This window comes from Bos indicus, chromosome 3, assembly GCF_029378745.1.
Source record: "Bos indicus isolate NIAB-ARS_2022 breed Sahiwal x Tharparkar chromosome 3, NIAB-ARS_B.indTharparkar_mat_pri_1.0, whole genome shotgun sequence".
In the NCBI taxonomy this organism is placed as follows: Eukaryota; Metazoa; Chordata; class Mammalia; order Artiodactyla; family Bovidae; genus Bos; species Bos indicus.
Genome location: NC_091762.1, coordinates 43,560,224 through 43,574,650, shown reverse-complemented (window position 1 = coordinate 43,574,650; position 14,427 = coordinate 43,560,224). Strand labels below are relative to the sequence as shown.

The 14,427-nt window shown below is 37.3% G+C and overlaps 1 protein-coding gene across 4 annotated transcripts in view; it reads right to left on the bottom strand.

Moving 5' to 3' along the window:
* Positions 1-14,427, bottom strand: part of SASS6 (SAS-6 centriolar assembly protein) — a 41,148-nt gene that overhangs the window by 21,599 nt on the left and 5,122 nt on the right. For all 4 annotated transcript variants that reach the window (XR_011565783.1, XR_011565782.1, XM_070786041.1 and 1 more), the window contains exons 2-7: positions 13,094-13,154; positions 11,107-11,186; positions 10,587-10,691; positions 5,951-6,122; positions 5,221-5,286; positions 4,058-4,177 (exon numbers count right to left, since the gene is read on the bottom strand). Coding sequence is in view for 2 of the 4 variants with exons in the window: in XM_070786041.1 (XP_070642142.1) it covers positions 4,058-4,177; positions 5,221-5,286; positions 5,951-6,122; positions 10,587-10,691; positions 11,107-11,186; positions 13,094-13,154 (604 nt within the window). In the remaining 2 variants the exon portion in view is untranslated. The remainder of the gene's footprint in view (positions 1-4,057; positions 4,178-5,220; positions 5,287-5,950; positions 6,123-10,586; positions 10,692-11,106; positions 11,187-13,093; positions 13,155-14,427) is intronic.

The following is a 14,427-nucleotide window of genomic DNA, read 5'->3' as shown; positions in this document are numbered from 1 at the left end:
CCTTTTATCTTTTTGAGTAAAGAACTGATCAAGGTATCTTTTACAATCTCCCAGGGAATGGAAAATTTCTTCCATTAAGATAATTTTATAAAGACCAAAATATCATGTTGATGTTTGGTAGAAACTAATGCAATACTGTAAAGCAATTATCCTCCAATTAAACATAAATAAAGACCAAAATAAACAGAAATCTGAAGTTACAATGTCTGGTGAATACAGCAAATGAGTCAGAATTTTCCAGCCAAACTGCAAGTTTTTGCCTGGTAATCAAAGAAACATGCAGTCTTGTGGTATCCTGATGGTAGATTGTGTGTTTTCCATTGACTGATTCTGGACAGTTTTGTCGAGTGCTGCTTTCAGTTGGTCTAACTGAGAACAGTACTTGTTGGAATTAATCCAACAAGTGTGGTTTCCAGGAAGGAGCTCATAATAGATAATTCCCTTCCAATTCCATCATATTCATAACATCACCTTCTTTGGATGAAGATCAGCCTTCATGTGGTTGGTGGTGGTTCCTTTACATTGCCCCGCGATCTCTTCCATTCCACATTATTGCACAATATCCACTTTTCACTGCCTGTCACAACTGGCTTTAAAAAGAACTTTCTCATTATGCTTAAGTAGGGAATTGCATGTGGAAATATGGTCAAAAAGGTTTTTTTTTCACTTAACCCAAACAAAGTGATTAACATAACCAAGCTGATGCAAATGATTTTCAACACTTGATTTGAATATTTTGAATATGTCAGCTGTCTCCTCGTGGTATAGTGCTGACTGATCTCAAATAATGTCTTGATTTGATTGCTATAAATTTCAAGTGGAGCCTGAATGAGGGCATGGCAACCCACTCCAGTATTCTTGCCTGGAGAATCCCCATGGACGGAGGAGCCTAGTGGTCTACAGTCCACAGGTTCACAAAGAATTGGACATGACTGAGCAACTAAGCACATAATATCCTTACTTTGCACCAGAAATGAAAAGGCAAGCCATAGACAAAAAATATTCACAATGCATATATCTGACAAAGGATTCATGTTCAGAATATACAAAGAACTCTTATAAATCAATAAGGAAAACCATTAACTGCCCAATTAAAAATGGGCTGAAGGACTTCCCTGGTGGTCCAGTGGTTAAGAATCCATCTGCCAATGCAGAGGACACGGGTACGATCACTAGGACAGGAAGACTGCACACGCCACAGGGCAACTGAGCACATGAACCACAGCTACTGAGTCTCCACTCAGCCCACAGGCTCCAACCACTGAAGCCCACACACCCTAGAGCCCGTGCTCCGCAACAAGAGATGCCGTCAACCACAGTGAGAAGACCAGCACTGCAACCAGGGTAGCCCCTGCTCGCCACAACTAAAGAAAGCCGGCACAGAGCAATAACCCAGCACAGCCAAAAATAAATAAATAAAACTTTAAAAAAATGGGCTAAAGACACGAATGGGCACTTCTCAAGAAAACAGCCAAAAGATCAATATGCATACAAAAAAAAAATGTTCATTATTATGAGGTACCACTATACACCCACTGAATGGCAGTGTGACCTAAATATCCACTTTGGAAAATTGTGACAGTTTCTACGAAAGCTAAACATATGCCTACGCTAGAACCTAGCCATTCTAGTCCTAAATATTGTATATACCCAAGTAAAATGAGTACATATGTTCACAAAGACACTACAAGAAAGTTCGTAACAGTTTAATTAATAATAGCAGAATGTCAGAAACAATTCAAATGTCTACCAAGAGGAAAACAGATAAATTATGGGATATTCATAGAATAGAATCCTACACAACAACAAAAAGAACACAAGAACATAATCTCAGAGACACTATGTTACTGAGTAAAGTAAGCCACACACAAATTAGAATATACAGCATGTGTCCATTTATCTAAAGTTAAAGAACAAGCAAAACTAATCAATGATAACCAAAGTGATACGCCTTCTGTGAGAGTAAAATGGATTGGGAAGGCACAAGGGACCAGAGAGGAGTGATACAATTTTCTGAATCTTAATTTAGGTGAAAAGTAGACATAAACTGTTACCAAGTTGTACCCTTAAAAGCAAACCTTAAGTAAAGCGCATAAAAATAAAAATAAAATTTAATGTTAAGTAACAATTTAACATTAAAGAAATTAATGATATAAAAGGTATAAAATAAATCCACACTACAAAGCAGTAAAAAAAAGTCACACAGAAAAAGCAAAAGATTTAAAATATAATCCACGGAAGAAATACAAGGGGCTAAAGTCATATTAAAAGATACTTATCTTCACTAAAAAAAATCTAAGAAATGTAAATTAAAACTAACACTACTACAATACCTATCATGTAGCAGATACTGAGAAGGCTGACAGCATCAGGAATACATGAAAGTATGGCCATACGCTATCTTTGGGGTTCTATTTGGTACAGCCTTTTTGGGTGGCAAGTTTGCAATATCCATTAATATTTTATATGGATATATTGTACTCACTTCTAGGAATAAAAATGTTCACTGCAGTACTATTTGCAATAACCAAAATTTAAAGCATTTCAATCTCCACCAGTTAGGTAAGTTCTTAAATAATTTCCTCTTCTTGAGCCATTTCCAAACTGATAAAAAATGGTATCTATGATATTGTAAGGATAAAAAAAATTACAATCACTGTATCCAGTTGACCTCATTGTTGCTGTTCAGTCGCTAAGTCTACCTGACCCTGCGACCCCATGAACTGCAGCAAGCCAGGTTTTCCCATCCTTCACCATCTCCCTGAGTTTGCTCAAACTCATCTCCATTGAGTAAGGGATGCCATCCAACCATCTCATCCTCTGTTCCCCCCTTCTCCTCTTGCCCTCAATCTTTCCCAGGTTCAGGGTCTTTTTCAATGAGTTGGCTCTTCACTTCAGGTGGCCAAAGTATTGGAGCTTCAGCTTCAGCACCAGTCCTTCCAATGAATATTCAGGGTTGATTTCCTTTAGGATTGACTGGTTTGCTCTCCCTGCTGTCCAAGGGACTCTCAAGAGTCTTCTCCAGCACCACAGTACAAAAGCGAAAATTCTTCAGTGCTCAGCCTTCTTTATGGTTAAACTCTCACATACATGGGCTTCCCTGGTAGCTCAGCTGGTAAAGAATCTGCCTGCAATGCAGGAGACCCTGTTTCAATTCTTGGGTCAGGAAGATCCCCTGGAGAAGGGATAGGCTACCCCACTCCAGTATTCTTGGGCTTCTCTCTTGGCTCAGCTGGTAAAGAATCTGCCTGCAATGTGGGAGACCTGGGTTGGGAAGATCCCCTGGAAAAGGGAACCCACTCCAGTATTCTGGCCTGGAGAATTTCATAGACTGTATTATATGTAGTCCATGGCATTGCAAAGAGTTGGACATGACTGAGTGGCTTTCACTTTCGACTATATGGACCTTTGTCTGTAAAGTGATGTCTCTGCTTTTTAATACACTATCTAGGTTTGTCGTAGCTTTTCTTCCAAGGAGCAAGCATCTTTTAATTTCGTGGCTGCAGTCACTGTCTGCAGTTATTCTGGAGCCCAAGAAAATGATATCTGACACTGTTTCCACTTTTCCCCCATCTATTTGCCATGAAGTGATGGGAACCTCGTTAGCTTAGTGAGTGAAGTCGCTCAGTCATGTCTGACTCTTTGCGACCCCATGGACTGTAGCCTACCAGGCTCCTCTGTCCATGGGATTTTCCAGGCAATAGTCCTGGAGTGGATTGCCATTTCCTTCTCCAGGGGATCTTCCCAACCCAGGGATCGAACCCGGGTCTCCCACATTGTAGACAGACACTTTACCATCTGAGCCACCAGGGACAAATCTCCCAATTTATATATTTCTAAATTTATAAATATAAACAAGTATTTATAAATTATATACTATTCACATATAGAGAGAAAAATTTGGGAAAACAAACATCAGAATGTTTAGAAGTTATCTCTGGGTAGTTAAGATTTTTAAGGAGAGACAATTTTTACATACTTTTGTACTGTTTGAAAATTATTAACAAAATGACTAACAACAGTAACAAAATATTTTTCCATTTTTTAATATTCATACCTGCAAAGCTTTTTCCTTCTCATTCGTTAGTTCCTGAGAATGCTTATTTGACAATGTTGCTGTGTGCGACGCCCATTCATTCCGTAACTTATCTAATTCTTGGATCTTTTCTGATAATGTCTATAGTAGAGTTCAGTACAAAATATTAAAATTCTTGAATATGTTATTAGATTGGAACATGATCATATTTGCAAAGCATATAAAAGAAAATGAAATCACACCTTTTCTTACATTCAAAGTCTTTTCTTACATAGATTTCTCTGTATTTAAAGAAATTAAGATTAGAATAAAAGCAATTTTAGAGTTAACACAGCCCACAGTATACTATCACTAACCTTTTAGTTAAATCTGGCTCTTCACCACTCAATCCTCTCCTCTGGCATTAAGAAATAAAGCAACCCAGGGTAGAGCAAGTCAGTCATAAGTAGTACAGATGACCCTTAAACAATACACAGGTTTGAAATGTATAGATACATTTATACTCAGTTTTTTTTCCAATAAATACGTACTACAGTACTACACAATCCATGGTTGGCTGAACCTGAGGACGTGGAAACACAGGTATGGAGAACTGACTACAGACTTATACAAGGACTTTCAACTGTGCAAAGGGCTGATGTCCCTAACCCCTGCGTTGTTCAAAGGTCAACTGTAGTTTACTTATACACCTAAAAACCAGTAACACAGGTTCCCAAGATGGTCCATATGGTGCAGAAAAATTTTCTACCTGAAGCCATGCAGCTTATCAGATACTTTTATCCTCAATTTCAAGGAGAAGCTATTATTGAAATGATGATTAATCTATCAGAATTAATTCTAAACAGAAGGAAGGAAAGATTTAGAAGACAGGAACTAAAATGCCATTTAGACAAGAAGAATGAGGTGAAAAAAAGAGGAGCAGAACATGTGACAAATACTATACATTATTTAATGAAGACTTGGAGAGAATGTGTCATATACTGGGGATAACAGAAATGTTTGGAGAGAATAAGAAGAAGCACAGATTAAGACAATTAACTGGTAGGCGAAGGGTGACAAAAAGGATGAATTCAACAGTAGCATGCTTTGAAAATAAAAATACATAAAAGCCTAGACTTGATTTAAGAAGCAATTCAGAGCCCATGTTTGGATGACTTACAAAGAAAAAATCAAACTTGAATTACCTTTTGGGTGAAATTCAGTTGCCTGGTAACATCATCCAGCGATTGTGTTAATGATAATTTTTCTTCCTATTTATAAAAATAATAAAATTATGCAGCTTACAATTTAATCATCTGTAGCTGGGCTACACAAAGTACAATGAAGTATACAGCATCAGCACCAGCCTGGGCGTTTGTTAGAAAGACAGAATCTCAGGCTCCACCTCAGACCTTCTGAGTTAGAATCTGCACTGGCAAGACCTCTGGATTTGCCTAACCTTAAATCCAGAGATGTCCTGATTCATAGTATTTGACTTTCTAAAAATTCTCAAGAGGCATCCCAATGTTGTTTTCTTGAGCGTGTATTTTATATAGTTATAGAGCACTTTGTAATCTTCAAGATACTTTCATATATTTTATCTCATTTAAGATAGCTCAGAGGGTAAATATTTCCATACATATCCACAAGCTAATGAAACCAAGACACCATGAGCTTAAGTGACCTGCTCAAGGTCACAGAAAATTAGTAAAAACCCTGGGACCTAAGTTTCTTAATTCCTGATCTGTTTTATCTTCTAGTACTGTGCCTAACTAAAACAATAAAATAAAGTCACTGTGTGTTATAAAAATTTCTTGGATACCTTTAAAAAGACTTTATTCAGAAAATAAAATCTAGTAGCAATATAGCTTTTCAGTGGATTACCAGAGAGCTTTGGGACTTATTTTAAGAAAACAATTTAAATTTAAATCTTACCTTACTACATTTCAAACAGTCTGCTAGAAACTTCTTTATTTCCACATCATTTCCAGGTAAAAGTTTTAGTGAGAGGTGTGTCAGATGCTTAAAAGGATTTGTCTCTACCACATTTAAAAGAGCAGGTGAGTTATCCAAAATAGCTTCTGTAGAAACTAACTGCAGCAAAAACCTTTGAAGAGAAAGTATCACATAACACATTTATGAGACAGTGACAACTCTCCCATTGAATAATGAGCCCCACTGGATTATCAGTGATTAAAAGGATCAGCAAAGGGAGCATGCTGGAATCATAGGGGCCAACATGAAAGGACTCCCAACAGTAAAACTGGATTAGTGTAAATAGCAAAATGGATACTTATCTACTGATTGAAAACAGTGAATATATAAATCTCCATGAGTTCATAATGAGAAACAGATAAGGAGAGAAAGCAAAAGACTTAACACAAAAACAAATCAAAACCCACTGAAACCAGAAAACTAACTAGAGTAACAATCCTCACTCTGAAAACCGACAATTTAAAAATAAGAACTGAGCATTTATCCCTTTCTCTAAGAGTTTTCATAGTAATCAAATAGCTCTTACTGATGAAGGAAGTTATTTTTCATAGAAGAATTATACCTAATAAATACAGAAAGATGGAATTGGAAAAACATAATTTTGTACTTACTAATGAAATAATTCATTCAAACAAGAATCACCAACTGATGAAACTTATAGATAAAAGGTTGGAAAGCTTTACAAAGAAAGGATCAGGTGTTAGCACTAAACAAATATGGATACACTTGGACCCAAAATCTTCTTTGTCCAAGTTCATCAGAAAAACATATACTTGAACACTAACAACAAACTATCAAAAAGAGAAACTACGGGAACAATTCCACTTACAACTGCAGCAAAAAGGATAAAATGTCTAGGAATAAACCTACCTAAAGGAGAAGGCAGACCTGTAATCTGCGAACTGTAACACAAGACACTGATGAAAGAAATCAAAGACAATAGAGATGGAAAGATATACCATGGATTAATTAGTGTAAATAGTGAAATGGATTGAAAGAATATTGTTAAAATAACCACACTACCCAAGGCAACTGACAGATTCAGGGCAATCCCCATCCATTCTCCAAGGGCATTTTTCACAAAACTAGACCAAAAAATTTTTTAATTTGTATGGAGAAGGAAATAGCAACCCACTCCAGTATTCTTGCCTAGAGAATCCTGTGGACAGAGGAGCCTGGTGGGCTGCCATCTATGGGGTCACACCGAGTCAGACACGACTGAAGCTCCTTAGCATGCATGCATGCTTTGGAGAAGGAAATGGCAACCCACTCCAGTGTTCTTGCCTAGAGAATCCCAGGGACGGAGGAGCCTGGTGGGCTGCAGTCTATGGGGTCGCACAGAGTCGGACACGACTGAAGCTCCTTAGCATGCATGCATGCATTGGAGAAGGAAATGGCAACCCACTCCAGTGTTCTTGCCTAGAGAATCCCAGGGACGGAGGAGCCTGGTGGGCTGCAGTCTATGGGGTCGCACAGAGTCAGACACGACTGAAGCTCCGTAGCATGCATGCACGCATTGGAGAAGGAAATGGCAACCCACTCCAGTGTTCTTGCCTAGAGAATCCCAGGGACGGAGGAGCCTGGTGGGCTGCAGTCTATGGGGTCGCACAGAGTCGGACACGACTGAAGCGACTTAGCAGCAGCAGTGGCATGGAAACATAAAAGACCTCGAATAGGCAAAACAATCTTGAGAAAGAAGAACAGACTACTTAGACAAATCATGCTTCCTATCTTCAGACCTTACTAAAAGCTTTGAAGTCAGAACAGTCTGGTTTGGCATACTGGCACATAAACAGTCACTGATCAATAGAACAGAACAGAACCCAGAAATAAACCCACACACTTATTATTAACTAACATACCACAGAGAAGGCAAGAATACACAATGGGGAAAGACAGTCTCTTCAGTAAGTAGTGCTGGAAAACTGGACAGCTACATGTAAAAGAACAATATAGAACATTCTCTAACATCATACATAAAAATAAAACTCGGATTTCCCCAGTGGTCCCTGGAGCTCAAACAGTAAAGAATTTGCCTGCGATGCAGGAGACCAGGGTTCAATCCCTGGGTTGGGAAGTTCCTCTGGAGAAGTGAATGGCAATCCACTCCAGTATTCTTGCCTGGAGAACACCATGGACAGAGAAGCCTGGGGGGCTACAGTACGTGGGGTTGCAAAAAGTTGGACACAACTGAGCAACTAACACACACCCACCAATGATTAAGAATCTCCTTGCCAATGCGGACATGGGTTCAATCTCTGCTCTGGGAAGACTGCACATGCTGTGGGCGACTAAGGCCCTGCACCACAACCACTGATTCTGCTCTAGAGCTCACACACTGCAACTACGAAGACTGCGCCCTAGAGCCATGCTCAGTAAGAGAAGGCACCTCAATGAGAAGCCCACACACCACAACCAGAGAAAGTGCAGCAACGAAGACCCAGCGCAGCCAAATATAAATAAATAAATAGAGCTTTTAAAAATAAACTCAAAATGGATTAAAGACCAAAAGGTAAGACCAGAAATCATAAAACTCCTAGAAGAGAACATAGGTGGAACACTCTCTAACATAAATTGTAGCATTTTTTTTAATTTGTCTCCTAAAACAGAAGTAAATAAAAGTAAAAATAAACAAATGGGACCTAATCAAACTTAAAAAGCTTCTGCACAGCAAAGGAAAACACCAACAAAAGAGACAATCTACTGAACGGGAGAAGATACTTGCAAATGATATGACCAATAAGGGGTTAATATCCAAACTATATAAACAGCTTACACAACTCAATGTGAAAAAAATAAACAAACTGACTAAAAAATGGTCAGAAGACCTGAAAAGACATTTTTCAAAGACATACAGATAGCCAACAGGTACATGAAAAGATACTCGACATGGCTTATCATCAAGGAAATGCAAATCAAAACCACAATGAGATATTACATCTGTCAGAATGGCTATCATCAAAAAGAACACAAATAATGAATGCTGACAAGCATGTGGAAAAAAGGGAACTTTCCAACACCGCTGGACTGTGAAAAACAGTAGGGAGGTTTCTCAAAAAACTAAAAATAGAACTGTCATATGACCTAGCAATTCCATTCCTGGGTTCATATTTGAAATAAAAACACTAATTCAAAAAGATACATGAACCCCAATATTCATAGCAGTATTACGAAGCTTGGCTTAAAACTCAACAATCAGAAAACTAAGATCATGGCATCCAGTCCCATCACTTCATGGCAAATTCATGGGGAAACAAAGGAAACAATGACAGACTTTATTTTGGGGGGTTCCAAAATCACTGCAGATGGTGACTGCAGCCATGAAATTAAAAGATGCTTACTCCTTGGAAGAAAAATTATGACCAACCAAGACAGCAAATTAAAAAGCAGAGATACTTTGCCAACAAAGGTCCGTCTAGTCAAAGCGATGGTTTTTCCAGTAGTCATGTATGGATGTGAGAGTTGGACTATAAAGAAAGCTGAGAGCTGAAGAATTGATGCTTTTGAACTGTGGTGTTGAAGAAGACTCCTGAGAGTCCCTTGGACTGCAAGGAGATCCAACCAGTCCATCTTAAAGCAAAGCAGTCCTGAATATTCATTGGAAGGACTGATGCTGAAGCTGAAACTCTAATACTTTGGCCACCTGATGCAAAGAGCTGACTCACTGGAAAAGACCCTGATGCTGGGAAAGATTGAAGGCAGGAGGAGAAGGGGACAACAGAGGATGAGATGGTTGGATGGCATTGCCGACTCAATGGACATGACTTTGGGTAAACTCCAGGAGTTGGTGATGGACAGGGAGGCCTGGCGTGCTGCAGTCCATGAGGTCGAAAAAGTAGGACACAACTGAGCGACTGAACTGAACTGAAGATATGAAGGCAACCCAAGTGTCCATCAACAGATGAATGAATCAAGAAGATGTGGAATACACATATTCTTGATATGTATGCGTATATATATAGATACACACAGTAGAATACTACTCAGCTATTAAAAAAGAATGAAATTTTGCCATTTACAACAACATGAATAGACCTAGAGGATATTATGCTAAAGTGAAATAAGTCAGGAAAGACAAATACTACATATCGCTTATATGAGAAATCTAAAAAATACAATAAACTAGTAAATATAACAAAAAGAAACAGAGATAGAGAACTAGTGGTTACTAGCAGGCAGAGGGAATGAGGAGGCAATTCAGGGATTGAGAATTAAGAGGTACAAACTGCAATGTATAAAATAAATAAGCTATTAGGATATATTGTAAAACACAGGGAACATGGCCAATATTTTGTAATAACTATAAATAGAATATAACCTTGGGAAAAAACACATACTTGATGCTATTAAATACTTCAGGTAACTTTAATGGCTTTGTCAAGATATGAAAATTAGGGGGTAAATATTTCTGGTTTTATAAATTTGAAATTTATGAAGCTCTTTGCACAGCTTTGAAAAGAGACACAGATACTCAAAATACATAAATATTTTGCCGTCTTCTTACAAAGACTCTTCTTACAAAGAAGAGTCTTTCTTGAGAAAAGTTTAATGATAATAGTGCTCTCCTGAGACTTACCTTGGAATTTCTTTCGCGTATTCTTGAGTACACTGCTGGAGGAGATCTATGAATTTTTGTGGGAAAGCTAAGAAGTCTACCAGAAGACCTTGCTGGAATTTTAAACTACACAGAAGACAGGAAAAGAAATTTTTTTTTTAGAATTTTAATTACTGTATGTAGTTATAAATAACATCCTGAAAGGTTATTTTTTTATTTACTGAACACCCATCATAGTCAAGAACTAAGCTAGGAAACTTTGATTTTTATAGAGCTTATTCAGTGGGAGGGAAAAGGTCAATAAATCTAGATAAAGCTCCAAATTTCTGAGCTGTTTTAAACAGAATGCTAATAATCTATGAAATATGTATTTTCAAAAACAGCCTGAAACATTACAGTATAAATAGTCCAGTGATCCCCAAATACTTAATTGTTCCTAATGAGTACGTGTTTCAAAGGAATAGCACTGATACATACATAAAACTTAAAAACTTACTTATTCTTAGATTAAATATAAGATCAGAAAAATAAATTTAGTTACCTCTGAAAATCTTCCTCTGAAATAACAAGGTTATACAGAAAAAATGGATCCGCATCATCAGTCAGACGGATAACTAAATCCTAAAAGAAAGACTGTTATTTTTGATGTTTTCAGTAGATCTGGCTTTCAGAGTAGTTTCTTCCTCCATGGAAGTGAAATCATAATAGCATCAATGTATCTCTGTTATAGCTCAGAGGGCTCTGCTTTCTGGTGCTGCTGGGTTTTAATGTCTTTGGGGATTTTAGCATCTTAAACAGCAATGGATACTCTGCTCCTTGAGAGCCACATGGGGTGCAAGGTGAGAAGTGATGGGGTCTATACTAGTTAATTAAATGCTAGGAGTTGAAAGCTGACGAGTATCATTCTATCAGAGGCTTAGGAAAGTTCAGACCTACCTCTTGCTCTACTAAGATAATATGACAAAAATATTTTTTACCACTGATGTCACATTCAAGTATATTTTCAGTTTCCCTCAAGTTAATTGTCTGGTATTTCCAAAATGGCAAATACATCAGCAGAAATGATAGTCATCTACCCAGGTAAGAAAGGAGCGTTTGTTTCTCAGGCAGAGGACAGGGGTATCAGGTGACAGGTTGCCAGGGTTTCTTCCTAGAAGCATATTCTCTACCACTCCAGGTGGCCACTGATGTGGAACCCCCATCTGTTTTCAAGTTTCAAACGAAGTGAATACCTTTCACAAAGACCACTTTTCAAGTAGTTAAATTTACTGTATGGCAGATCATCACAGCATCTAAAGCCAACAGGAAAGTCCTATACTTCAGAAAACACTGGCAGAAGGAAAACAGGACTAGCGAGATGTCAGAGCACTAATAAAGCATAAGCATTCAGGTTAAGAATAAGTTTCTGCCTTGAAATAAAATCTACTTGTGGCTACTGAGGAATTGCTAAGGTCCTAGAAAAATCTAAACCACTTATGAGTAGAGCTAGAAAATAAAGAGGTACAGCAGGCATAAGGAAAAATGTAAGAATATATACTCTCTTTCCCAGAAAATTTGTGGCTCAGCTGGTAAAGAATCCATCTGCAATGCAGGAGACCTGGGTTCGATCCCTGGGTTGGGAAGAGCCCCTGGAAAAGGGAAAGGCTACCCATTTCAGTATTCTGGCCTGGAGAATTCCATGGACTGTATAATCCACGGGGGTCAGTCCATGGGGTCTCAAAGAGTCGGACACGACTGATCGACTTTCACTCTCTCTTTTTCACCCTGGAAGATTAGCAATCTAGGTATTTGCTCTGTCTCAGAAGGCCCTGTTCTTAAAGCAGCTTTATTTAAATATTTTTTTAAACCCACCCCAAGATGCTTTTATAAAAAAAAACTGAAGCTGTCACTATTAGATCCTTGAATATGTTAAGGGAAAGCTATAACACAGAGAAAACAGATGTATTTCTTCACCCTCCTTTCTGTATCACATCTCTGTTAATGACTCACACTTTTAAATCAGATAAGACTGATGCTCTTAACAACTATTGTCAAAAGGCAAAAAGATTCAAGAATATCTCCCTGCAGTGCTTCAATTCATTCTATACTCACATTTATATGAAATACCAGTTCTACAGGATAGCAATATATATTTGAGTAACTTTAAAAAGTGCAATGAGGGAATTCCCAAGCAGTTAGGGACTCCAAGCTTCCACGGAAGGGATATGGGTGTGATCCCTGGACTGGGAACTAAGATCCCTCAAGCTATGTGATGCAGCCAAAAAACTGCAACGGGCAAAACCTAAGGAGACTGTTGTCCCAATCTCCAACTCTCGCATGCTTTAGAAATATATGGTATATCATCTCTCAGTTGTTGTCTTAGATTTTACCATCCCAGATCTGCAAGTTATTAAATGGCCCAAAATTAAAAAGCAAGATGATATTAACAAAAGATCTCACATTCTTAAAGAATTAAAACAACTATAATGTACTAAATTACCATTTTTCAGAAAAAGAAAAATATTTATTTCAAAATATATAATACCAACCTTTCTGTGAACGGGGTTAGAAACTGATTGTAGTTCAATGCTCAGTCTAATACTCACTCTCCTGTATGAAAAGATATGCCCAACTATCAGAAACATTCACATGCAGTAAATTATTACTACCATTTGTAGAGCTAACATTTTCCATTTTAAGCCACAAGATCCTCCACAGGTTGTCCCTAACTTATGAATACATGTTTGGAAAACTCGATGGATTTGAAATTTAACTTCCTGTTTTTCCACAAGTCATCAGGTTTTTAACCTGATGCTAAATTTTTTCTCTCCTGTAAAAAGAGGATGTTGTGAGGATTAAATGAGATAAATGATGTGGAATGCCTATTATTAGCTTGGTATACAACCTCACTGTACTGATTTTCAAATAGCATCTACTGAAAAGCAAACCATCAGGTTTACAACGATTTTTCACATAAAAATATGAACTGAAAATAAATAAAAAATAAAAAACTGAAATGACCAAATTAATTTGAGAATTAGAATACTCTGAATGTCTACAACCAAGGAAATAAGATAACATATTCACTTTCCTTATGTACACACACACACACACACACACTTTTCAGATCCACAAACTACATTGCTCAACGGACTCTCCATACAATGTAAGTACTATCAACAATTATCTATCTAATCCTAGAGTAACTCTAAACCCTAAAAGAAAAAAAAGAAAAAACACAGCTTTTTGCTCATTCTATACTGCATCTTAGAAAATTCAGTATCAAACAGAGGCATATAAATAAAGGTGTTCATAAACATTAATCAAACTGAGCAAAAATGTTAAAAAAAAAAAAACCTCAGGAAATAAAGGGGTAATGGTGAAAATACATCTCTGCACAAGTGGTTCTCAAACTATTCTGCTAGAATTAAATAATAATGGTCTTTTCCTGATGTGCAGGGAAAATAAACTGAATTTGTTCAATATTAAGTTATTTTTTTAAAGATGTATTTTAAACTTTTTTCACATTCTACCACAGAAGTACAGACATAACAACTGAGTGTTGATGGAAAAACCTGGTAATAGCTGACTCAGGCTAGATTCAATAGTTTAGTCTTTTATGCTCTGACTTGCAGTTTACATTGGTTCAATCCATGTCATTTTAGTTAAATTTCTTATTGAACATATGACTGGATGTTAAATTTTAGTTCACATGATGCGATTACCATAATTTGTATATTAATATCTAAAAAAGAACAGTACCGGTAAACAGCACAAAGACAGGAAGAATTATCTTTAAGTAAGAAAATGTTTCATTTCTATTTTTCTAGTATCTAAAGCAATATATGTGAAAATATTGAATTCCTACTCCAATTCCATTTAC